Below are 27452 nucleotides of genomic sequence, written 5' to 3'. Positions count from 1 at the left end.
ATTTTTTAGTTACAGTCTTTGCAGTTCTCTGTTTCCCATCACTATATCTCTACCATACAGTATTTAATATTAATATATTTTTTGAAACCTTCCATGGCCTCAGCTTAAGGACACAGAAATAGTATTCAAATGTAGTGTAAAGTTATAACTAGGCCTACTTAACTGTGCCATAATCCAAAGTTACAAATTTTGTCAACATGAATGAGAAATAGTTAGCTTCAAAGCAAGTTAGAAGGTGGGCATTGAGTTGGATTTTTTTTTTTTAATTTGTACTCCAGTAACTTATTCTGTGAGTAGGATGGACGTAAAATGACCATTGTCAAGTCGAGGCATACAGATAATTCTGAGGTCGGCATTTATGACCTAAGTGGCAGGCATGGAGGAGTTTCCATGCCACGCTGGTTTCTCATTGTCTCAGTTTTCTGTGACTTGATTGAGCCACTTTGCAGTTATGGCTTAAAGTTCCCCTGAGAGCGAAGACTTCCATGATCTGCTCTGATTTTTACAATGAGTGGTAGACTCTAAACTGGTGGGAAAAACAAATTCCAGCCAAGAATCTGGGAGTGAGACATGCAAGAGGAATGCAGCACCCACCCTACTGCTGAAAACTTACAGCTGTTGTTAGAACTCTACAATATTTTCCAAAACACAACTGAGGCACTGTGAAGCTGTCAAACAGAGACCAAAGCCAGTTTCCTTAGTGGAGATGTGAACAGCTGGCAGAGTCTCCAGAAGTTAGAGAGAGTTAGTCTTGCACACTGAACAAATATATAAAACACTGTGAAAAAGTCTCACACCTCATTTTGTTATATTTTGCTAAGAATATGGGAAACGTACAGTGATGTACTGAAAACAAACATACTTGAAAGTACAGAGTTTGTACAATTCTCATGAGATTAAAAGTCAGTATTTCTATGACCAACTTTATTGTTCATCACAGCTTGAACTGTTTTTGGCAGCCATGCCAATTAGAAACTTTGCATCGGGGTCAAAATCTGACAGTACTTTTCTGCATTCATAATTGAAATGCAGCCAGTAGTTCTTCTTTAATGTGGCATACCAGAACATTCTCTCCCACTTTCCCTTCCTTATAAATGGCTTCTTGACCATCACCTTTGTTGAGCAATAGATGAATCAACTGAAGGACCAGAACTGTCTCTCAGGTCCTGTGTCAGGTCATTTTATCCTGTTATGGACATTTCTTATATCTTTCATCTACTTTAGATTCCTTTTAAGACGTCCTATTTTTTGTACTCTAGTTGTCCAGTTTCCTCATTTTTTAAGGATTCACTCCAAAGCAAGCTGGTGAGCAAACCGATCTTTAATCATAACCTTCTTGGTGCAAAAATACAATTTTACACCTGCCAACCTGTGTTATCATTAACACAATGATATGAAAGAAAATAATGTATTTTTGTAACAAGCTACTTAGTTTGTTCATTGTTTTTATTTCATCATCATATTCCTTAGAACATTTTAAAATTCGGTCTTTGTTAAGTTGTCTGTTATGTATTGACACTGGCCAACAAAGACAGAGGGGCCATGAGGTCCCTCTGTCTTTGCTGGCCTGACCTGCCATTTCGGGGGTGGGGTTCCCTCCACCTCAAGCCCTCTTTCTCGCCCTCCTCTGTGTGTGTGTGTGGTGTTCTTTTCTTTTTGCAGCATTGGGACCTTGAAGAAGTTCCCACTCTTGAGCCACATACACTTGCTGGCAATCATACATATGCCGCTGATGTTCCCGTCAAAGGGCACTATTTAGTAGAGCGGTTGAGCTTCAATCAACACTGCATCATTGAGTGACAATAGTTAGTTGAACCCTGGCTCATCCAAAGAAGTGATCTTGGAGAGTTTTGGAGAGAGCACCAAGGTTTTTGTAAATATTTCGGAAAGAACTGTGGAGAGTGTGTTTGGGAGAAATTGCCCCACCACTGAGAAAATCACATTTTGTTGGAACTGTTTTGCACCTTGTTTTTTCACTGTAAATAACCTTACTGTAACTGTTCAGGAAGTCTTGTGACTGGGTTCTGTTACTGTGCCATTTGGCAAACCCGACAGACACAACACTGGTTCATCCTTTGAGTTAGGTGCCTTTTTATGTTTGAATGACACATAGGTCAGAGTTAGCATGCAAAACACATCTGAATATGTTCAATGGAATAGGAAAAATTAGTTAAAGAGAATTAAAAAAAAAAAAAACTTTGGAAGGTTTCCAGAAACCTGAAAAACCTTTGCTCATTTTTAAAAATGACTGGACAGTCTTGCTCATTAAAAGCAAAATATAAAGAAACAAGTGATGGCTCAAGACTTCTGAATAGTACAGCAAGTTAGTAGAATATAGTAGAATGCTGCATAGTCAGCAGTAAAGGTTCTAACCAGTCTGTGTGATTTTAAAAAAGCAAATATTTTACTAATTAATCTACTGAGAATGTTGCAGCATTGTGTTCGACGACACACATGTTCTCAATAAAAAACATTATTCATGTTCTTATAGAGATGCTCTCTATCAGTCCCTCAGTTCAAGTAGTGAGTTTCAACATTTGAAATGAGTAAGAGTGTCTTTGTTTGTGGGTTTAATGTTTAAAAAAAAAAAGAGATCAAGGATGGACTTTAGAGGGAAAACCAGCACACCGCAGACCACGGGCCTCTCTGTGTGAGGATCTAAACGTATTCTACGCTAGATTCGACACAGCGAACACCATGAGACCGGACAGTGTGCGCACCGCGGATGACGTCAGTGCGCACACTGTGTCTGAGGAGGATGTGCGGAGGTGCTTCAGGAAGGTGAACGCACACAAAGCTACTGGTCCGGACGGGATTCCCGGCCGCGTCCTCAAGTCATGCGCGGCTCAGCTGGCCGGAGTGTTCACGCACATCTTCAACCTTTCCCTCTCTCTGTCTGTAGTCCCAGCCTACTTCAAAATGGCCACCATCGTCCCTGTACCCAAATCCTCCACCATCTCCTCACTGAACGACTGGCGACCTGTAGCCCTGACCCCCATCGTAAGCAAATGCTTCGAGAAGCTGGTCAGGGACTTCATCTGCTCTGCACTACCCGACTCACTGGACCCTCTACAGTTCGCATACCGCCACAACAGGTCCACTGATGATGCCATAGCCCTGACACTACATACTGCCCTGTCACACCTGGAGAAGAGAGACACGTATGTGAGAATGCTGTTTGTAGATTACAGCTCAGCATTCAATACCATCGTTCCCTCGAAGCTGGACAGGAAACTGCAGGATCTAGGACTGAGCAGCTCCCTCTGCAGCTGGATCCTTAGCTTCCTGTCTGACAGACGCCAAGTGGTCAGACTGGGCAGCATCACCTCATCCCCCGTCACACTGAACACTGGTGCTCCACAGGGGTGTGTACTGAGCCCTCTCCTGTACTCACTCTACACCTACAACTGCACGGCCACTAACAACTCCAACATCATTGTGAAGTTTGCGGACGACACTACAGTGGTGGGTCTTATCACCAACAGTGATGAGACAGCTTACAGGGAGGAGGTCAGCGCCCTGACCCACTGGTGTCAAGACAACCATCTCACCCTCAACGTCGCAAAGACAAAGGAGTTGATAGTGGACTTCCGGAGGTGCAGAGAAGTACACACCCCCATCACCATCAACGGCGCTGCTGTGGAGAGAGTGAGCAGCTTCCGGTTCCTTGGTGTACATCTGGCTGAGGATCTTACGTGGTCAGTACACACAAACAAAACAGTGAAGAAGGCGCAGCAGCGCCTCTTCTTTCTCAGGAGACTGAAAAGATTCGGCATGAGCCCCCGCATCCTCAGGACCTTCTATCACTGTGCCATTGAGAGCATCCTCACTGGATGCATCACCACCTGGTATGGCAACAGCACCGCCTACAACTGCAAAGCTCTCCAGCGAGTAGTGCGGTGCTCTGAACGGATAATTGGAGGTGAGCTTCCCTCCCTCCAAGACATCTACAGGAAGCGGTGCCTGAGGAAAGCGGGGAGGATCATCAAGGACTCCAGTCACCCCAGCCATAAACTGTTCAGACTACTTCCATCAGGAAGGAGGTTCTGCAGCATCCGGTCCCGTACCAGCAGACTGAGAGACAGCTTTTTCCATCAGGCCATCAGACTGCTGAACACTTCATAGACACCTCAGTTTCACTACTGGAACTTTAACATTATGCACTCCACACTGTACAGTAACGCCACTGTTTTGCACATGTCTCACTCTGTATATTTTATTTTATATATTTTATTTATTGTTTACTCTATTTAATTTGTAAAATATGTGTACACACACACACACACACACACACACGTAGAAAAATATTTAGTATACACATCCAGAAATGCATATACTATTATATTTATTAGTTTCAGATGTAGCCATTCTTGTATTTTGCTTGTTTACATTATTGTATTTGCACAACTCTGTTGCTTGTGAAGCTCGCACACAAGAATTTCACTCACATGTGCTGTACCAATGTACCTGCACATGTGATGTGACAATAAAAGTGATTTGATTTGATTTGATTTGATTTGAATGAAAAATAGACAGATGTCGCGTGGCTGGAGAGATCTATGGATTAATGGATAGTTGAATACTAATGCATTACCTGGACCCTGGCCTCAGTAAGTTTTGTTCTCTGGGCCAGCTCCTCTCTAGTGTAAATATCAGGATAATGTGTTCTTTCAAAAGCCTTCTCCAGCTCCTCCAGCTGCTCCGCTGTGAAAGTAGTCCGACTCCTACGCTGTTTCCTCTTCAGTGGAAGGTCAGGCTCTGATTCCACATCTGACGATTCATCCATCCGGCTGCCTGAATAAGCACAAGGTAAATACGAAGGTATTTAGAGCATTTAGGAAGACTTTAGTCATCATGTTTTTGTGAACATGTATTAATGCAGAATATTCACAGGACAACTGAGAATTACAAACAAATTGCCAAAATTTATAGTTGCAATGGGATGCTAACCATAACCTCATATTTAAAAGTCATTAGCATAACGTTTGAACTTCCATGAAGATACCCTCTCTTCATGAACTAATTTGAAATGCTGTTAATTTATAAAGTCTGCTCTCAAAACAAAGGTTCCGCTTCAGGTTCCTTTATCTGTTCCTTTTTGTTAAACCTTGTTGTTTTACATTTTGGAATCAGAAACCTTTGCCCAGAAAAAAGAAACTGAAACTCACTATGCAAGGATGGTAAATTAAACCATTATTAATTAAGAAGAACAGGATAAGTCTTTACACTATTACTTTGGTATTATTCACTAAAATGACCTGAAATGCACTGAAACATAATTACCATTTCATGGTAATGTACAGGGTGGCCCATTTATATGGATACACCATAATAAAATGGGAATGGTTGGTGATATTAAAGTCCTGTTTGTGGCACATATGTGAGGGGGCAAACTCCTCAAGATGGGTGGTGACCATGGTGGCCATTTAGAAGTCGGCCATCTTGGATAGAACTTTTGTTTTTTCAATAGGAAGAGGGCCATGTGACACATCAAACTTATTGGTAATGTCACAAGAAAAACAATGGTGTGCTTGGTTTCAACGTAACTTTATTCTTTTATGAGTTATTTACAAGTTTCTGACCACTTATAAAATGTGTTCAATGTGCTGCGCATTGTGTTGGATTCTCAATGCAACCCTCTTCTCCCACTCTTCACACACTGATAGCAACACCGCAGGAGAAATGCCAGCACAGGCATCCAGTATCCGTAGTTTCAGGTGCTGCACATCTCGTATCTTCACACCATAGACAATTGCCTTCAGATGACCCCAAAGATAAAAGTCTAAGGGGGTCAGATTGGGAGACCTTGGGGGGCATTCAACTGGCCCACAAAGACCAATCCACTTTCCAGGAAACTGTTCATCTAGGAATGCTCGGCCCTGGCACCCATAATGTGGTGGTGCACCATCTTGCTGGAAAAAATCAGGGAACGTGCCAGCTTCAGTGCATAAAGAGGGAAACACATCATCATGTAGCAATTTCAAATATCCAGTGGCCTTGAGGTTTTCATTGATGAAGAATGGACCCACTATCGTTGTACCCCATATACTACACCAAACCATCACTTTTGTTGGTCCAACAGTCTTGGAGGGATCCATCCAATGTGGGTTAGTGTCAGACCAATAGCAGTGGTTTTGTTTGTTAACTTCACCATTCACATAAAAGTTTGCCTCATCACTGAACAAAATCTTCTGCGTAAACTGAGGGTCCTGTTCCAATTTTTGTTTTGCCCATTCTGTAAATTCTGTGCACCGATCTGGTCATCCTCGTTGAGATGCTGCAGTAGCTGGAGTTTGTAAGGGTGCCATTTGTGAGTAGCTAATATCCACCAAAGGGATGTTTGACTAATGCCACTCTCCAGTGACATGCGGCGAGTGCTAGGCTGTGGGCTCTTGCTGAATGAAACTAGGACAGCCACTGATGTTTCTTCATTAGTGACAGTTTTCTTGCATCCACATTTTGGCAAATCCGACACTGAACCAGTTTCACGAAACTTAGCAAGCAGTTTACTAACTGTAGCATGGGAGATGGGTGGTCTCATAGGGTGTATTGCATTGTCTTGCTGCAATGACCCGATTACTGCGTTTACCAGATATCAACACAATTTTGATCCGCTCCTCACGTGTTAACCTCTTCAACATGTCAATGGCTGTGAACAAAGTTACTTGTAAATAACTCATGAAAGAATAAAGTTACGTTGAAACCAAGCAGCACGGTGGTACCGTGGTTAGCACTGTTGCCGCACAGCAAGAAGGTCCTGAGTTCAATTCCACCATCAGGCCGGGGTCTTTCTGTGTGGAGTTTGCATGTTCTACCCGTGTTTGCGTGGGTTCCCTCCGGGTACTCCGGCTTCCTCCCACCGTCCAAAGATATGCAACTTGTGAGGATAGGTTAATTGGATAATCCAAATTGCCACTAGGTGTGAATGTGCGAGTGAATGCGACCTGTCCAGAGTGTACTCCCGCCTCTCGCCCTATGACAGCTGGGATAGGCTCCAGCGCCCCCCGCAACCCTGAAAAGGATAAGCGGAAGTGAATGAATGGATGGATGAAACCAAGCACACCATTGTTTTTCTTGTGACATTACCAATAAGTTTGATGTGTCACATGGCCCTCTTCCTATTGAAAAAACAAAAGTTCTATCCAAGATGGCCGACTTCTAAATGGCCACCATGGTCAACACCGATCTTGAGGAGTTTGCCCCCTCACATATACTAATGTGCCACAAACAGAACTTTAATATCGCCAACCATTCCCATTTTATTACGGTGTATCCATATAAATGGCCCACCCTGTAGGTAATGTAGCTCAGGAGGTAGAGCAGGTCGAACGATTCCTGGCTCCCCCAGTCTGCATACCAAATATCCATGGGCAAGATACTAACCCCCACTTGCTCTCCAAAGCATCCATCTGAGTATGAATGCGTATGAGTGTATATTAGTTAGAAAGTACTGACAAAGCATAGAGTGCTTGTGTGAGTGGGTGTGTATGGGTGAATGCGGCATGTTGTATACAGCGCTTTGAGTACTCCAGGAGATTAGAAAAGCACTATATAAGAATCCGTCCATTTACCATTCACAACAGCACAAATTCCTCTCATATTGAGAACACACATACAGCCTTTGTTTTGTTGTTTATGTTTGAATATAAAACTAACAAATCAAAGCAAAGTTGGAAAAACAGCCCAAAGAGACTTCAAAGCAATCACTGCAGTGATTCTGCTTTAGGAACATGAATAGGTAAAAGGTGATAAAAGGCTTGACTGCTTATCACTGCCTTTGTTACCTGCTCAAGATCAGGCTCTGGCTGCTAGGCTGAAGTCAGCATACACTCAGCTTTAACATCATTCTGGGTTCTTGGCTAGCTTTGTGTTAGCATGCTGTCTGTGCAGATGCTTGCAAAGAGACAAAGTCTTGTTAGCCACAGACACAGAGCACCAGCCATATCTCAGCGCAGCAAAGCTGCCATGCAGGAGCTGGCAGTGGGTCAGAAACTGATCTGTAAATACAAGAATGGCCATTATTACCAGAGCAAATGTGGTGCTAACCACGGCTAAGTTCTATGAAGTGGTGTTTGACGACGACTCGTTCTATGACAACCTCTTCCCTGAGGATATTAAAAACTGTGTCCACCTCGGTCCACCCACTAAAGGTTGGAAGAAAGGAACCTCCAGCAGATCCAGACCCCGATGCAGAGCCATAGTGACAAAAGACTCGGTATGGAAGAGAGTCCAAGAATTATAATAACTAATGATTAAATGCAGATTGGTATATAAACACACAGTTAATAAAAATTGCAGCACAACTAAAGAAGGATTCAGGGTCACCTGATCCAGCTATAACCATATGCTTTATCAAAGGAAAGCTTTAAACCGAATCTTGAAAGTAGAGAGGGTATCTGTCTCCTGACTCCAAACTGGGAACTAGTTCCACAGAAGATTGGCCTGAAAGCTGAAGGTTCTGCTTCCCATTCTACTTTTAAACATTCTAGGAACCACAAGTAAGCCTGCAGTCTAGTCAAAGACATCTACTGGGAGTCAGGAAGTCTTTAGGGCAACCTGATAATAATGATTGACAGTAGTCCACCCTAGAAGTAATAAATGAATGAACTAGTTTTTCATCATCCCTCTGAGACAGGATGTTTCTAAGTGTTGAGAAGTTGCAGAAATGTAATGCAGTTCTACATACCTGTGTAATATACACATTGAAGGGCATACCTGGTAAAAAATCATTGATTCCTCACAGTATTACTGGACACCAAGGTAATGTTATCCAGATTATTTGGTTGAACACCATATTTCTAAGATATTTATTTAGGGCAGTGTAACGGTGTGTTCACACCGAACGCGATGGACGCGAATAGAGCGTCAGGTTTACATGTAAAGTGAATGGAAAAGCGCAATGACACGTGATTGCAGGTCCCACGAAAATTCGGAAGCAGATTTCGTCGCGAAAATGCGAAAACGCATGAAGTGCGCATCAGTGTAGCACGTCTGGCGCGTTTGACTCGCAAATAAAACCACACACGTGAGTTTTTGTGTTGCATTTTGTGCATACGCGCGTTTCGCGTCTACCGCTCGAGTTGGAAAAATCTGAACTCCAGTGTCAAATCGCGCCGCGACAACCAATCAGGAGCCTGGTGACGTGGCTGTGACCTAGGTCAAAGGGGCAGATCCAGCCCTTCATACTTCAATGGAGGGAAGGCTAATCAATGCCGTAGCAAACAACCCGGAGCTGTACGACACCAGCTGCTTTCTGTACTGAGACAGGAATAAAAAGGACCGAGCTTGGAGGAAGATATGTGAAGAGATCGGGCAACCTGGTAAGTTCATTCATTTCTCTTTTGAAAGTTTTCACTGACCCGGGGAAGCCGCACAAAAGCTAGCAAGCCACCGCTATTTTCCCACTGACGTACCGTTCTGCTTTTATGCATGTTGTCATTTAGGAATATATTTTATTGTTTATATATCCTGTTTGGTTTTTTTTGATGTTGAAATTAAAATCTAGTAGCAGTCTTCTCATTTCTTTGTGTTTTGTGCTGTTTTACAGGCCCACAGAGGAGGACAGCTCCGAGGCAGATGAGGGACGGGTCCCAGGACGGTCCATCGGCGGTGGAGCTGGCCATCCTGGAGTCCCTGAAGAGGCCACACCAATCTCCAATGGAGCATTTCCTCCTCAGCCTTGTTCCTGCTCTGGAGAGCAGCTGGGTCCTTTTTATTCCTGTCTCTCTGTTAATACTTATATTTTATATATTTATGTTTAATGTTTTTCTGTGTGAGAATTTTAATATTATTTCAAATAAATTTTTATAATGACTAATGTCTCAGTTCTACTACACAGCAAATGTTGGCACAAGACTTGACACATGTAGAATTTATTTCATGTTATACTAATGACAAAATATACTAATACAGTGGGATGCAAAAGTTTGGGCAACATTGTTAACAGCCATCATTTTCCTGTATAAATCGTTGTTACAATAAAAAACGTCAGTTAAATATATCATATAGGAGACACACACAGTGATATTTGAGAAGTGAAAAGAAGTTCACTGGATTTACAGAAAGTGTGCAATAATTGTTTAAACAAAATCAAGCAGGTGCATAAATTTGGGCACCACAAAAAAAGAAATGGAATAAATATTTAGTGTATATCAATGTGTGTGTCTCCTATATGATATATGGGGTTCCTTTGGGCGTGCTTCCCATCCAGAGCTCCACAGCACAGAGGGATGTTCCAGTGCTCCTGGAATCCCTCTGTGATGGACCGCCAGTCTTCAGTTGAAGGCACAGCCATGAAATCGTCCACTAGACAGTCCCAGATGGCCGTCGCTACCTGGGGGATGATCTGGCTCACCGTGGACACACCAACTCGAAAACTGAACGCGATGGTCCTGAAGGAGTCCCCAGTGGCAAGGAACCTGGACAAAATTGTTTAAAATGAGTATTATGTGTACTGGAGTTACAAAATACATTATTGAAATTCCAAAATTACAAATTATAAAACATAAATCTTACATAAAACATTTTGTAATTATAAGGATAATTACATGATATATATTAGATATAATCTAAAACAGTCTGCGGTGATTATATACAAATATTCAACTATCCCAGAATTAAACCAGGTCTAAATAAAAAGGAGTGAGTATCACTACAAAGGTTAACTCAGTGGTCCTAATGCTACAGTTTGATATCAGCAAACACCGAGTGCATACATTGATATGACACCACAGCCATGCTATCATTGCAAACACTGATAACAGCATAAATCGAATTAAATCAGGACTTGATGAGACCTGAGTATCACTAGAAATATTATAAACAGTCGTTTCCGTACCACAGTTTGCTATCAGTAAACACCGAGAGCATTCACTGTTAGCATAGCACATCCATGTTAGCAGTGTATAAATGGATGGTTTAGCATATATTAGCACAGGTATCAATAAAGGACTACCGTATTAAATACTTTTACTAACCTCAGGCAGATGGACAGGCGCTCTGCAGGTGGGATTGAGCGCCTGTAATTGGTGTCTAGGCGGGCGATTCTGGGACCGACGCGGGAAAGCAGGTCCTCAAACTGACCGAGTGAAAGGCGGTGATATCGCTGGAATTGGCCGTCATCCAGGAGCAAATGGTGAAACTCACCAAACTGCTCACGCCTCTGGAGGACCTGATGGACCCAGGTACGGCGAGGACGTCTTTTTTTACGCCGCTGCTCTGCTCTCCACAGTACATAGAGAAGGGAGACTCTCTCTTCAAGCGCTAGCTCGACAGCTGCCATCTTGCAAAGATACCGTCTGGCACAACTTCCTCCCACATTCCTCCCACATTTCCGGTTCACGATTTTGACGCGCAATGGATTTTTCTTGGACACGCGTTGAGGTGCGAATGTGCACTCTGTGGACCTCCATAGCATAAAGGGAATAAATTTTCCAAACTCAGTCTGAGATAAGATAAGATAAGATAAGATAAAATAAGATAAGATAAGATAAACCTTTATTAGTCCCACATGTGCTAAATTTGTTTGGCCACAGCAGAAAGTGGACAGTACAAATTTAAGAGCAGCAAAAATTAAGAAAAAAAATTGAATAGAACAAAATACTATACAAAATAAAATAAAATTCTATAAAATTCTATAAAAAATAGAATAAAGTACTATACAATAGATAGCTAGATAGCTAGATAGATAGATAGATAGATAGATAGATAGATAGATAGATAGATAGATAGATAGATAGATAGATAGATAGATAGATGTTTAATGAATATTGATGACTGTGGGTTCTTCATTATATGAAAAGGGTGCATAGGTACAAGTGCCACATTTTTTTTTAAATCGCTCCTTTTAAATATAAAGTCAATATTGAGAAAAAAGTAAAATATGTCAAGATTACAGTTGTTCACATACATTACAGTTGTTCTTTCAAGATAAAGTGCAACAGCTGCTACACCCTCTACAAAATGCCATGTGTAGAATCGGTTTCAGTAACAACGGAATTATTTCTCTTTAAAACATAAACACAGTCTGGTGATAAGTAAGAAGATGTTGAAGACATGGTGCAATCTGGTCATAAGGATAAACTACACAAACGTGGAAAAGTTGGCTGGATTTGTGGATTAAACCTTATACTATAAAATTCTAAATTCAGATGTGATGTATGATGAACGATAGAAATGTGTGAGAATTGTCAGAACAGTTGACCCTCGATCTGTGACTGTGACAGTGAGTTTGCACAGAAGTTAAGGCATGAACAGCACATTAGCAGAATAACAGCTACGTTAGTGTGCTTAGCACTAGGGTGCAAGGATTTTCAGTCTGTCAGTGTTCAGAGTGGTTGGGCAGTAAGACTCAAGAAGATGGACCTAAGATACATCCACAAGCATGAAGTAACACAAAGGAAAAGCAGTAATGAAGCCTGTGTAGATGGCTCACTCTGTTCCATGAGAGTAAAATGTGCGAGGCCTTTAAAGACCAAAAGTATCCTGATGACAAAGAGTTCTGTCACAATACTGACGATTTAGTCTTAAATACTTATCAGATATTCTATTGTAATTCAGTACTCAACACTGACTGTGAGCTCTGGCTGTGAATATTTCAATTCAATTCAATTCAATTTTATTTATATAGCGCCAAATCACAACAAAAGTCGCCTCAAGGCGCCTGGTTATTGATTTTTTTTGTACGAACTGAATTCAACTAACTTATCTCAACGCATTCAGAAGTTGGTCTTGGTGGTAAAAGAAAAAAAGAAAAGGCCTGTTAAACTGACTTGGACAACTACAGGGTCGACTATGAAGTTTAATTAAACAAGGAATTACGGGATTAGTGTGAGGTTCACAGTACAGGCCACTGGAAGAGTCTCGGGGAGAATATGTTTTTGTATTCCCCCTAACTCCCACCCCCCAACCCTCTGCCAAACACTCCCACTAGAGAATTGTCAATGGATTACATGTGGCCACAGGACATGCTGCTGCATTAATTAAATCAATTCTTTCAACATTTAGTCTCTTCTAAGGTTTGTTTTCCTGAAGACCAAGGTAAAAAATAATAATGAAAAAATTTTATTTATACTTCTCCACATTTCTAAAGTAAGTCTCAATATACCGTATGCGTTTTATTTGTAGCTGGTAGGTTTGTGAAGGAGTGGGGTAGACAATTTGGCACTAACTCAGCGTGACAACACTTGAGGCCACTGGGATCACTTTCCAAAAGGCACCTCAGAGTCCTCGGGGTGCTGCTGTGACAGGATAGACTATTTGTTTTCCCTCCACATGCTGCTGGATTTAGGGCAAGAGAAGGGCAGAGGTGGCAGCAAAGGAGGAATGTGAAAGAAAAGAAGCATCCTCGCTGAGAAAACTGGCTAGAAGCTTGCATTTTTTCTTGTATACCTACTTTTTTTTTATTCATCTTACTACCAAAGCAGTTACTTTAAGGCTGATGGTTTTTGTAACAGCAAAGATGATGAGTAGTATTTTTAAAGTGCACCACACAATAGTAGCAATACTTGCAGACTGTTTGTGTCTGTCCAGGTTGTGAGAGCATTCTGTTGCTTTGATTTCTGACATCACGCCGTTTCACTGAAGAAGAACATAATGTAGAGTGTGCCAGATATGGAAATGTAATTAAAACTTTTAGAAGTACTTTTTATAGTACCACAATTTGGTCATTAGCAAATGTTTATTAGTATTTATAAGTATACCAAAACAATCTCTTTGTCTCTATCCACTTGTGGCTAAATTGTGTATTTTAAAATAAATGTGTTTCATGTACATATTTGGTAGATGGAGTGGAACTTCCTGAATATGGCACCTTTTTGCTCTAACGATTAGGTAAGTTCTGATTATACATGTCTATAAAATTTTGTGCTATATAAATGCCAGTCTACTTTCATGTACCATTCCCACCACTACAGGCAATTTAGTCAGTAACACAAAGTCTTTTAGTGACAAACAAGCTCCATAAACTGCATGAAAATTACAATCAAAAAGATGAGGAACTGTATCTATAATTCAACTTGAATTTGTCTCCAGAGTACAGATTGCACATAAAATACAGCACATGAGAATTAATTTATATTAATTTATATAAGGCTGTAACTCACTGAGAATTTCATTGAATTTGACATGTAAATAAAAAGACTGCATAGCACAGTGTGATCTGCAGTGTTGCAAATGGCATCTTGAACACCATTGGAGGTTTGGTATCACATGCTAGCAGCAGCTCCATATTTGCTTTGGAAAGCAGCACAATAAGAATCCCCAGCATGGATGAGACTAAAGTTTGACAGGCCGGTGGATCAGGAGGGTCAGCTCCTCTTTTCAGCTGATAATGGAAAGCAGAGATTATGGTAATGAGACAGACGCCTAGAGCCGATAGAGGGGCTAAACCTGGACTTCATCTTTGTCCACGCCAGATCTCCCGATCGGCATGCTATGACTTATCTGTAGAATGGGAGTGTGATTTAGCTCCCCAGAAACATGCACCCTCACACATTCACACACAGGGTTACACATGTGCAGCTATAACAAACACAAGAAGAGACACGTTTTTGTTACAGAGTGAATACAACCAGCACTGAAACACATCCAAGCTTTTATGTTTTATCTTTCATTGCACACAACAACATGCAGTGCATCTCCCTTGGGAAAGTCACAAAGAAAGTGCTGTATGGATGTGTGTGTGTGTGTGTGTGTGTGTGTGTGTGTGTGTGTGTGTGTGTGTGTGTGTGTGTGTGTGTGTGTGTGTGTGTGTGTGTGTGTGTGTGTGAGAGAGAGAGAATGGGTGAATGGGGCCATATAGCTATATTTTAAAGGATCGTTCTAAAGCTGAATCACCTTGATCCAGATGTTTCAGTTAGGTTATGATGAAAAAAGTCTGCTAGAGCTTCATGCAATTTTCCTAATGGGATACCCGTAATAAGATAAATCCATTATATAATACGTTATGAAAAATGTACATATTTAAATATACTTTTAGGTGGGAAAACATTTTGTATATTTTCTTCTAACAATAATAGGCCCATGCAATAAGCCCATGAACATTTTTTTTATTACAGTATGTCCTTTCTTGAGAATTTTATTTCCTATTATTGAGGGGTATGTTTAACACAAGGAAAGAAAAACACAAAGAAAAAAGAAGAGGATTTGTCATTTTGTTTTTGTTTTATTTTTTTGCCTATGACTAATTTAAAGTAGCCTTTAAAATATACAACTTGTCTTTTTTTAATAAAGAAATTTTGGTAAATATATTATTTTACATTTTCATAACATAAAATTGTCATATGTTTATAAAATGTTTTTTATAAACAAATCACAAATTTTATGTTTGCGTATTATCTTTACTGTATCATTGAATATATTTGTAATAATCTTTAACTATATGAAGCAAACTATTCCAATCATTAGGCTTACTAAATGTAGACGTGAAAGCTAACTGTCATATGTTTGCAGAGGTATAAATAGCTGTTTGGGGTTCACAGAAAAGGCCTTCTAAGACATTAATATTTTGATATGCCAGATATAATGCAAGACATTTGCTGGAAGAATGCAGTGTGAAAACAGTCAGTCTGATGGACAATAGTCATGATATTGTTCCCCATTTTGACCAAGACATGGGGACAAAGACTAACTGCTCTGGAGAGCTACATGAAACTAATTATGGGTCATTGTGAAAATCATATTAGTTCCAGTGTAATTACACCCAGGATCTGCTTTCAGTTCAGCTCAATAGTCTCTGACCAGTTAAACAGACTGTTGGCTCAACAGTTAATGAATTTTATTATTGAAAACAACGTTTTTTTTTCTCAGAATGGAAAATTAATGTTGCTGTTTGGTCCTCTGCTGTTGTGTTTGCATGTGTGAGAAATAAATGGTCTGTTAGCATCTCTCTTTTGTTCACTGTCTCAATTTATTTACAGCCTGCTTAGGCTATGGGCACACCTGAGAACAACAATCATCTGCAAAGAAAGAAATGCCTGAAATCATCTAGCACTTAGAATGTCTTTACAAACCGTAGTCACAGAGTAATTATGGTAAATGGACTGATAATAATATAGTGCTTTTCTACTCTCCCATTTCACTCATTCAAACAAGCCCTTTTCTATGCTTAAGTGTTCTCTATCGAGCATACTCCACTGCAGGCATTGGAGAGCAACTTGCTAGGATATTTTGCCCAAGGATATTTGGCATGCAGACTGCAACAGCCAGGGACCTTCCCATTAATAGATGGCCTGCTCTACCTCGGGAGCTACAGCCACCCCCAAAATGACATGATCCATACAGCACTTTGCTAAGACACAGCCACACTGATTCTCACATTGGGGGCAACTTAGGGTTTAGTATCTTGCTGAAGGACACTTTGACAGATCTTCTGATATGTAAATCACACACGCACACAAAAGAAAATACAATACTGACAATACAGATAGATCCACATAATTATGGAGTCTGCCATAATATTACTAAGATATATTTTAAAGCAGGAAAACCTAACTCTGTCAATACCACAGTGAGACTATACCATTAGGAAATCTTAATTTAATGGCACACTTTTAAGTTTTAGTCATGTGATCTAATGGATACTGTAGCAGCTTAGCATAGAAAGGATTTCCTTCATCTGTATAGTTTCTACCATTTATTCCATATACCAGCTCTAATGGACTAATTAAAAAAAGAGGGTACAAAGTTCTACTTGCTGACTTGTTCTTATCCTATGCAGCTAAACAGATTTAGGAGGTGTATGAACAAATGGGAATAAAGTGAAATGGAGAGGTGCTGGCTGTGGTTTATGGGCAGAAATCTGCGCCATCAGAAACTGAATTTGAATAAATTCAATTTGAATTTGAATTGCTCAGATTGAATCTGAATTGTAACTTGAATAAATGCTTTTGAAAACTGAATTTGAATTAGTCTAATTTGAAATTTAATTTATGGTTTGAAAATGATCATCACTAAATTGAAATTGAATTTTATATTTTGAAAATGAATTGATTTGCTTTGAAACTGCATTTTATCCTTTAAAAATTAAGCTCTCGAATAATTTCAGTTTCACTTCTCACCATTCAGTTTCAGTTCTACAATTCAATTTCAGTTCCAAAATTCAGTTTTTTGGAACTTACATCCGGTTCCGGTTCAAGCGCAGATTAATAGAGCTACGTTTTACTAGCGGACCGAAAGTGTTACCGACGGGAATCTACATTAAGACTTCAGAAGTCATTCGTCATGTCGAATGACCAGCGGATAAACTCTCAGGTTGGTAATAAATGTATTACATGTATAAGAACAAGCGTCATGTTAAGAAAAGACAGCCGTACAGTAACTTTTATGCTTATTGTAGCTGTTAGCTAAAAACGCTAATTTAGCGTAGTTTGCCCTGAATTCAGCTTTGACAAACAAATATGATCGACTGTTTCTAGTAGAATTCCAAAGTTGTCATCTTGTACCCTCTCAGAATGCTTGCAGAGACCCCTACAGTAGGGAAACATGCAAAACGGTGCCCAAACCTTTGTATTTTAGCTTTATTTATGTCTTACACAGCATCCCAACTCTTTAGCTAACTTAATAACTTTAGCTAAAGTGAATAGTTAGTCTAATTCATTAGTGCAGCATTACTGGATCACCTCTGTTTGAAGTGATATAATATGATATACAGCTATCACTGAAACAGCAAACTTTGTAAATAAGCAAACAACACTTCTCATTCTCTAAACGTTTGGCCACAGCTGTAGATTACACTATCAGCGCTTGTTCACTCTTGACAATAATTACATTTCTAAATTTACTTTGTGCATTTACAGGTAAACAATATCTAATATTTTATCTAAATGACTGCTTTGTCTTTGAAAAGGGTGAAGAGCCTGAGGCCGGTGACAGTCCAGTTCTACTCTAAGTACATCCTTACAGTGGCTCACAGGACAAGGCCACATTCCTGTCCTGCCAGAAGAGAAGAGAAACTTCAGTCTTCATGCAGTTCAACCACACCTGTCATATTCCATATGACAGGGGTCTCAAACTCCAGTCCTCAAGGGTCAAAGTGTCATGCAACTTTTCCATGCCCTCGAGGACTGGAGTTTGAGACACCTGCCGTATGGTGTTCATGCTGTTTTCTACCCCACAGTTACAGCATGTCTGACTGCCTGTTCAGCATATGCAAAAATATATGATGAGTTTAAGCATGTGATGACTAAGGCCTTCCATTATGGTGTTTGTCATCACATGTCACAGACATCTGGATGATCATTTGGAATAAATAAAATACTAAAAACGTGTTACTTCATCTTTTATCTTCATTATTATTATTATTATTATTATTGTTCTTATTTTACACTTTTCATTGTTAGGCATTAGGTTTATTTGTAGTAGTCCTTTCCAACGTCTTTCCCTCTTCCATGTTACTGTGTCAGCTTGTCAGCATCTATTTGGGTTTGGAAGTGGAACAGAAAGTAAAGAAATCCAAAGTGCCATTAAAACCAGGAGAGGTTCTTATATTTCAGAAGAAGGGATTAATTCAAAAGAAATGACCTCAATGCCATATTTTATTTAGGAACCCTAGAGAGCACTTTGCAAAATAACACATTCTTATAATTTCACCCTCAGATGAGCCAAGCTACGACTGTCAGGGAAGGTGATGTAGGTTCAGAGCATATGAGAGTGGTTAAGTTAATGTCTCTTGTCTAGATGAAGGCACAAGAGGGATCAATGGCAAGGCGTAGAGATTCAGTATCTTCAGTCTTCAGTGGATACTCCATTTCTGGCACAAAACACCTGTAAAAGATGGTCGATTTAGGAGGTGACCTGACAACTTCAGCCTGTCAAACATATTAATGGAGCAGTATGCTTTAAAAAAAAAAATCTAATTAAGCATGCACTCAGTACCCTAAGAATTATTATGGTAGTTAAACACAGTGATAGTTGTATATCACATTATATCACTTCAAACAGAGGTGATCCAGTAATGCTGCACTAATGAATTAGACTAACTATTCACGTTAGCTAAAGTTATTAAGTTAGCTAAAGAGTTGGGATGCTGTGTAAGACATAAATAAAGCTAAAATACAAAGGTTTGGACACCGTTTTGCATGTTTCCCTACTGTAGGGGTCTCTGCAAGCATACAGAGGGGGTACTCTGAGAGGGTACAAGAACTTTGGAATTCTACTAGAAACAGTCGATCATATTTGTTTGTCAAAGCTGAATTCAGGGCAAACTACGCTAAATTAGCGTTTTTAGCTAACAGCTACAATAAGCATAACAGTTACTGTACGGCTATCATTTGTTAACATGACGCTTGTTCTTATACATGTAATACATTTACCCAGAGGTGTGGACTCGAGTCACATGACTTGGACTCGAGTCAGACTCGAGTCATTAATTTTATGACTTTAGACTTGACTTGAAAAAATGTTCTAAGACTTGTGACTTGACTTGGACTTTTACACCAATGACTTGGGACTTGAATTGGACTTGAACCGGTTTACTTGAAAAGACTTGATATTTTACCCCAAATATAAAATTTAACATGCATATTATATAGAGATTGAAAATGTGACGTCATTCACGGGTAGAACCGCAAAGGATTCTGGGAACTCGTGGCAAGCGGTACTAGCGCACGCAGGCTTTCAATTAAAATCAGTTATACAGCGATAAAAAGAAACACAAAAATGTCAAGAAGCTGTTGTATTATTAACTGCAATAGCCGGTCGCATGACAGCCACGGGAAGCCGACGGGTAAAGACATCGGTTGTTATCGGATTACGTCGTTGAAGAGAAATTGTTCATGTTTCCGAAGTAACAAAGACGCGACGGATGGCCTGGATTGCAGCCATTCAAAGATCAAATATAACGTCCCAGAACACTCCAGCTCACAGGTTAGTCTGCTCCAAGCATTTACACGAAGGTCAGTGTTTTTTAGTAGTTAATACGTCATTTTCATAACATAATTGGTGATATAGGTTACAAGCAAGAACAGAAATTGTCGCGCTATGCTCCTTTATTTATTGTGCATAAATAGTGAATTGTCCTGACACAATATTGCGTTTCGCTTCTGTTATTATGGTACATTGACAAAAACATATACTTTTATTCACAGGATAAAACAGGTTTTTTGTATCACTAATTGCCCAGTACGATTACAGCATACAATATTGTTGTCACTGCTACATTTCTGTGATGGGTACCAGAAATTATTTCCACTACTAATTAATTACCGTTGAGCTCAAAGGTCCTATTAATAAACGGTTAAGGAATGTGTATTTATGACGACAATTTGTGAGACTGGTAAACTTATGATACGTACGATGGTCTTTCGTTCTACACGGTGCATTTCAAGGTCCTGTACCCATCCGTCGGTAAACTGTACCTGGGCTTGTTGCAGTGACCTGAAGTTACTAAACTTCATGAGTGTATGCACTCACTCCAAGAACCGTATAATTATAAATATGCATATAAATATGCTAAGATGAGATAGCTGACTTCATCTAACTAGCAAATGTTGTCCAGGCTACGTTGGTGATGCAGTTTTTTTTAATGTGTATGATATTTTTGTCATGCGATTTTAAAGCTGGTCCTACAACCGCATCCAAGAATAACATGCAGCTTATCTCAGAACTGTCGGTGAAAATTATTCTTGGAGCTAGGTTTAATTGAGCTGCATTTTAAAGAGGTGCAATTTCACAATTTGTGTATATTTTCTAAGTTCACTATTTTGTCATGTGTTGAGAAAAACACAGATTAAAAAATTACATGGTCTAATATTTACATTTAGCATAACTGCAACATTATTTTTTCGTTTGTTTTTTTTAAAGACTCGAAAGGACTTGAAATTCAAAGTTTCAGACTTGTGACTTGACTCGGACTTTTACACCAGTGACTTGAGACTCGACTCTGACTTGCCTGACATTACTTGAGACTTGACTTGAGACTTGAGGATAAAGACTTGAGACTTACTTGAGACTTGCAAAACAATGACTTGGTCCCACCTCTGCATTTACCAACCTGAGAGTTTATCCGCTGGTCATTCGACATGACGAATGACTTCTGAAGTCTTAATTCAGCTCAAGACGCTGTAGATTCCCGTCGGTAACACTTTCGGTCCGCTAGTAAAACGTAGCTCTATTAATCTGCGCTTGAACCGGAACCGGATGTAAGTTCCAAAAAACTGAATTTTGGAACTGAAATTGAATTGTAGAACTGAAACTGAATGGTGAGAAGTGAAACTGAAATTATTCGAGAGCTGAATTTTTAAAGGATAAAATGCAGTTTCAAAGCAAATCAATTCATTTTCAAAATATAAAATTCAATTTCAATTTAGTGATGATCATTTTCAAACCATAAATTCAATTTCAAATTAGACTAATTCAAATTCAGTTTTCAAAAGCATTTATTCAAGTTACAATTCAGATTCAATCTGAGCAATTCAAATTCAAATTGAACTTATTCAAATTCAGTTTCTGATGGCACAGATTTCTGCCCATAGTGGTTAGCCATCCTGTCTTAGTACAAAGTAGACTTCTCTTAAATAACAGTTGCCCTGGAGCCTCCCGAGGCCTTTTGAGGGTGATAGGTATAGAAGAAGCACCTCATCGGGGGGACATTGGACATAAAGGCAATAAAAGACCCTGTCACACTCTGCAAGATTTCAGTAAACACTTCCAAAATGATTTACTAAAGCTGTGCAGCGAGCAAAGTGCAGCCTGCATAATCAAGGATGAAGGAGGTCAAATGGTGCAGCGCTATGGGACAGAACAAAATATTCATGTTCATATATTTAACTAATATTGTTTATGTGAAAGACTGAAATATAAGAATCTAAATGTTTCAGCATAGTTCATTTTGCAAGGTTAGACAATGCTCAGTCATTAGCATAAATACATGTTAAATAAATGTTTACCAGCCAAAATAAACCAGCAATTAAAGGACAATCCTCATTAAATGTTGCAAACTCTACTAAGAATATTCCGACAAGGAAGTCTTAGCTGCTTCCGTCCTGAATGTGTAAGTTTACTCTAAAATCAGCTAGAGGTTCATTTCATTTTTGCTGGGATGGCTCTTTTCATTTATGTATGCCTTTACCAACAATACAAGTCCTTGAATTGCTGGTTTAAACACTAAGCTAATTGAGGCCAAAGCCAAAGTTTGAAAAATTATTCAAAGAACACAACAGAAAGTACAATATAATCTGCCAGTTGGCATCAGGAGCAGCTTTGTCAACAATGGCCTCAAATACAAACCCAAATGGGCAAAATCGAGCTGAAGCAGAGAAGCACTGCGATGCTGTTGCGCCTCTGCAGACTCTCCCATTCACACAGTTTAGTATTGTTCCTGCCTTTGTTCCAATACAGCTCCCTCACAATAGTATTTAGTCACAACAAATGCAGCAAAAGTGTATAGTAAGCAGCATGAGTGGAGTGTGTGCAGCACAGGCCGTGTTAAAGCAGTGAGTAAAATATTTGCCAAAGGATTTAAAAACTCTGCACACTTTCTTTGAAAAATGAATGAAAAAAATCCCAACTTTTGTCGTTTAACTATGGAAAAATATTTGACTGCATCCACAAAATATAGTCTCCCTGAAAGCTATGGGAGCTGTTACAGAAGCCTCATGGTTTGCACAAACGCTACACAGAACTGGCACTGAACTCAATCCAGCCCACACAAAGACGCTGGCTTTATCAGAGCATTATGTCTTAGCAAACTGCTATTAATGCAAAGTCTTTATCTTCTTTCCTCCCCAGGCACTGGCATGCATGTCTTTATTTAGTAGATAAAAAAATAGCCATAAACAAAAATTGCAGACTGTCAATATACATACTGATAGAGATTAGAGCTGGGAGCAAATATAATAATAAGAGAAACTCTTAAGATATTCTCGACACAGTAAAGCCTTCTGGACAGCTGCAGGCTTAAAGAAAGCAGAAAGTTTTAAAGAGTAACGGTATAATCTTATTTTGGAAGAAAGTAGATTAACAATCAGAGTGGTGCAAAGAAAATGAAGTGATTTGTGCTTGCTGACCATCTTTACAGATTTTGGTTAAAAAGCTCTGATGTGCTTGTAGGAGATGGAGGAACAGGTGAGGTTTTCCTTTGTACCATCTTTGCTCGTGCCGCCATTTTGCAAATGTGGGTCATATGTCAAATGCACTCTGAATTATACAGTCATAAATCAGTTTGATGTCAAATGTTTATAGCTCACAGTAAAAAATGGTCTTCATAGTTTGACACCAGGACTGCTTGGATTACTAATAGAAACTGTTCCAGTTTTTCTTTTATCCAGAAGCAGCAATAATACTAAGCTTCTTTCATTTAATAAAATAACAAAATAATGATTTGAACTTCACCTCCAGATGGGTGCAAATGCATCTCAAAAGCTAAACCTGTCAGGCTTCCCTAAGGATTTAACCATTAAGCTTACTGCTAAGGCCTATGATACAGAGCAATCAAACTGTAGTTTCTTAAAAAAAAATCTACAAACAGGAGGAAATTTGTCAAACCAAACTACAGCATGAGTATTATGGTAAAAAAAAAAAAAAAAAAAAAAAAAGAACAAATCCAACAGTGGGATTCACCTCAACACCTGGCTGGACAGCGTCAGAATTTAGAGTGATACATCTACTAATTGAAACGTTGGTGATTTGATCCCCAACTGCTCCAGACAAAGTGTCCTTGCATTCATTAGAGTGTGCGTGTGTCTAAAAAGCACTACATATTCCATTTATCATTTACACACATGCTATACTACCAATTCAAGGACTCAATCTTATTTACCGGGCCCCTTTAATATCTTACTAAAGCTTATTGAGCACTGTATGGGCGCTATTTTGACCTTTAGTTAGGAGTGGTCCGATTGAATTGTGGACCAATGTGCTGAAAATGTCTGATTTTCAGCATTACAAAATATATGACTAGGCAAGGCAAGGCAAGGCAATTTTATTTGCATAGCACGCTTTCAGCACAAGGCAATTCAAGGTTTGCTTTACATGATTAAAATAAAACACATAAAATAGAACATAAATCACTTTAAAGGTAAAAATACAAGAAAACATTTACAAGAAAGCATTTATGATAAAACAATAATCAAGACAATAATTTATATGAAAAATTAAAAACAAACAAGTAGAGAGCCATAATAGGATCAGTTATTCATAAGTCTAAATAAGTAAGTTTTAATTTTAGACTTAAAAGAGTTCAGTGTCTCTGTAGCTTTGCATTCTTTGCATAGTGTGTTCCAGATGTGAGGAGCATAGAAACTAAAAGCTGCTTCTCCATGTTTAGTTCTGGTTCTAGCGACAGTCAGTAAACTAGAGCTGGAGGACCCGACTGATCTGGATGGTTTGTACCATGATAGCAGATCTCTAATGTACTCTGGTGCTAACCCATTCAAGGATTTATAAACTAATAAGAGCACTCTAAAGTCTATTCTCTGAGCTACAGGGAGCCAGTGTAATGACTTTAGAACTGGAGTAATGTGCTCTATTTTCTTGGTTCTAGTGAGAACACAAGCAGCAGCGTTCTGGATCAGCTGCAGTTGTCTAATTGATTTTTTAGGTAAACCTGTGAAGATACTGTTATATTAATCAAGGCGGAAAGAGATAAATGTATGGATGAGTTTTTCTAGGTCTCCTTGTGTCATCAGTCCTTTAATCCTAGAAATGTTCATCAGCTGATAGAAGGCTGACTTTGTTATTACTTTTATGTTGCCCTGGAGGTTCAGGTCTGAGTCCATTATTACACCCACATTTCTGGCCTGGTCAGTAGTTTCTAGTTGGAGTTTAAGCTGATTACTGATATTTAGTTGATTTTTTTTGGCTCCAAAGTTTTGTTATTATTCAGTTGAAGGAAATTATGAGACATCCAGTTGTTAATTTGCTCAATGCATTTATTAAGAGTTTGGATAAGTTCAACATCACCTGGTGACATTGAGATATAAAGTTGAGTATCGTCTGCATAATTGTGGTAGTTGATATTATTGGTGGTTATAATCTAGCTTAAAGGGAGCATGCAAATGCTAAATAAGAGGAGCCCTAGGGTGGAGCCCTGGGGGACCCCGCATGTGATTTCTATATTTTGTGATGAAAATTGGCTAATTCCTGTTCTTAAGGTAGGACTTGAACCAGTTGAGTGCTGTACCAGAGAGTCCAGCCAGCTCTCTAGGCGTTCCAGTAATATATCATGATCAAAGGTGTCAAACGCCACATTAAGGTCCAATAGTACCAATACTGTGGATTTACTACGGTCAGTATTTATACGGATATCGTTAAACACTTTGACAAGGGCTGTCTCGGTGCTGTGGTGCCTACAAAAACCAAACCAGACTGATAAATATCAAAGCGGTTGTTCATTGTGAGAAAGCTGTTTAACTGCTGGAAAACAGCTTTTTCAATAATTTTACCAATAAATGGAAGATTAGAGACTGGTCTATAGTTTTGCATTAATGTGCTGTCTAGGTTCTTCTTCTTTAATATTGGTTTGATAACTGCTGTTTTTAAGGCTTTGGGAAAGACACCTGATAGGAGGGAAGCGTTAACTATTTGGATCAGATCCTCCCTGATGGTTGGGAGGACCTTTTTAAGAAAACCTGTTGGTAATATATCCAAGCAGCAGGTGGCAGAGCTTAGTTTCTCAATAATTTTATCAAGGCTTGATTAATTTATTGTTTGAAAGTGAGTCATTTTCTCTGCATAGGTGTTAATTGGGCTTAACGTCGGTATTGGGGTTGAAACTAATGTACTGATTGACCTTCTGATTTTCAAGATCTTTTCAGTAAAGAAGCTGGCAAATTCATTGCAGGACCTGGTGGAGCTTAATTCGGGGACTACTGCCACCTTAGGAGTAGTTAATCTCTCCACTGTAGCAAATAATGTCCTAGCATTATTGTTGTTTCTGTGAATAATCTCAGAGAAAAATGATTGCATCCTTCATGGCTAGTTGATACTTATTCAGCCTCTCCTTATATATCTCGCAGTGAACCTGGGGTCAAGTTTTACCACCATTTTCTCTCAGTGCGCTGGCACTCTCTTTTTTCATTACATACCAGTGGATCACTTCTCCACGGAGACTTCTTTTTACTAGAGACAGTTTTAACCTTAAATGGTGCAATCTTATCTGTCTGTGAAGGTTCTCAGTCATCCAGGTCATCGTAGTCAAAGGAGCTTGCAAAGAAAAGCGTCTGGACTTCTTTAAGTTACTTGAAGACGTTTCACCTCTCACCCGAGAAGCTTCTTCAGTTCTAAGGTCAAATGGTGGAGAGTCCCAGATATAAACCTAGTGAGAGTAACCCCCCACAGTCCTTTTGTCCCTCTGTGGGGGGTTACTCTCACTATATCTGTGAAGGTTCTCAGTCATCCAGGTCATCGTAGTCAAAGGAGCTTGCAAAGAAAAGCGTCTGGACTTCTTTAAGTTACTTGAAGACGTTTCACCTCTCATCCGAGAAGCTTCTTCAGTTCTAAGCTCAAATGGTGGAGAGTCCCAGATATAAACCTAGTGGGAGTATCCCCCCACAGGGGGACAAAAGGACCCCCTGATGATCCTCTAATCGCCTGAGACAAGGTGTGAAACTGGGTGTGGGTCCCAATCAGCCAGAGTTTCGGGTGAGTTCATTGTGAAACCTGGCCCCACCTTATCATGCAAATTCCTGAGATCAGATGGCCCAGGATGTGAGTGGGCGTTAAGGCGTCTGGGAAGGGATCTCAAAACTGGATTATAGATGGCAGAGAGTTGGTGTCGTAAACCACCGCCTCTGTTCAAAGATGGTCGCTCACAGTGGACATAGATGGCTTTTTTCACTCCTCTTTCAAACCATCTGTCCTCTCTGTCCAAAATGTGAACATTGGCATCCTCGAAAGAGTGTCCTTTATCCTTAAGATGCAGATGGACTGCTGAGTCTTGTCCTGTGGAGGTGGCTCTTCTGTGTTGTGCCATGCGCTTGTGAAGTGGCTATTTGGTCTCTCCAATGTAGAGGTCTGAGCATTCCTCGCTGCACTGTACAGCATACACCACATTGTTATGTCTGTATTTTGGCGTTTTGTCTTTCGGGTGAACCAGTTTTTGTCTGAGCGTGTTGCTGGGTCTGAAATACACTGGGATGTCGTGCTTGGAGAAAACTCTCCTGAGTTTTTCTGATACACCAGCTACATAGGGGATGACAATGTTGTTGCGTCTGTCTTTCTTATCCTCCCTCGCTGGTGTCTGATCTTCTTTTCTGTGCCTCTTTGCTGACTTTAAGAACGCCCATTTAGGATAGCCGCACGTTTTGAGTGCTTCCTTTACATGTGTGTGTTCCTTCTTTTTTCCTTCAGGCTTAGAGGGAACATGTTCTGCCCGGTGGTGTAGGGTCCTAATTACTCCAAGTTTGTGTTCCAGAGGGTGATGGGAGTCTACAGGAGGTACTGGTCCGTGTGTGTGGGCTTCCGGTAAACTTCGATGTTGAAGTTTGCCTTTCCTGGACTGCGCTGTGCACATTGAA

The 27452-nt window shown here is 39.8% G+C and overlaps 1 protein-coding gene and 1 long non-coding RNA gene across 2 annotated transcripts in view; one reads left to right on the top strand and one right to left on the bottom strand.

Moving 5' to 3' along the window:
• The window catches only part of LOC113012972 (paired box protein Pax-7-like), a 116405-nt gene that overhangs the window by 68852 nt on the left and 20101 nt on the right, over positions 1-27452 (bottom strand). Inside the window, exon 5 of the mRNA XM_026153450.2 lies at positions 4595-4794. Coding sequence (XP_026009235.2) covers positions 4595-4794 — 200 coding nt within the window. The remainder of the gene's footprint in view (positions 1-4594; positions 4795-27452) is intronic.
• On the top strand, positions 16949-18266 carry LOC145422856 (uncharacterized). Its single transcript, XR_013904066.1, has 2 exons — positions 16949-17250; positions 17846-18266. It is a non-coding gene; the product is annotated as an uncharacterized LOC145422856 (long non-coding RNA).

The sequence above is a fragment of the Astatotilapia calliptera genome, chromosome 20 (assembly GCF_964374335.1).
Source record: "Astatotilapia calliptera chromosome 20, fAstCal68.1, whole genome shotgun sequence".
Lineage (NCBI taxonomy): Eukaryota > Metazoa > Chordata > Actinopteri > Cichliformes > Cichlidae > Astatotilapia > Astatotilapia calliptera.
The sequence above is the reverse complement of the archived record's forward strand: the minus strand, read 5'-3'. Positions and strand labels throughout refer to the sequence as shown.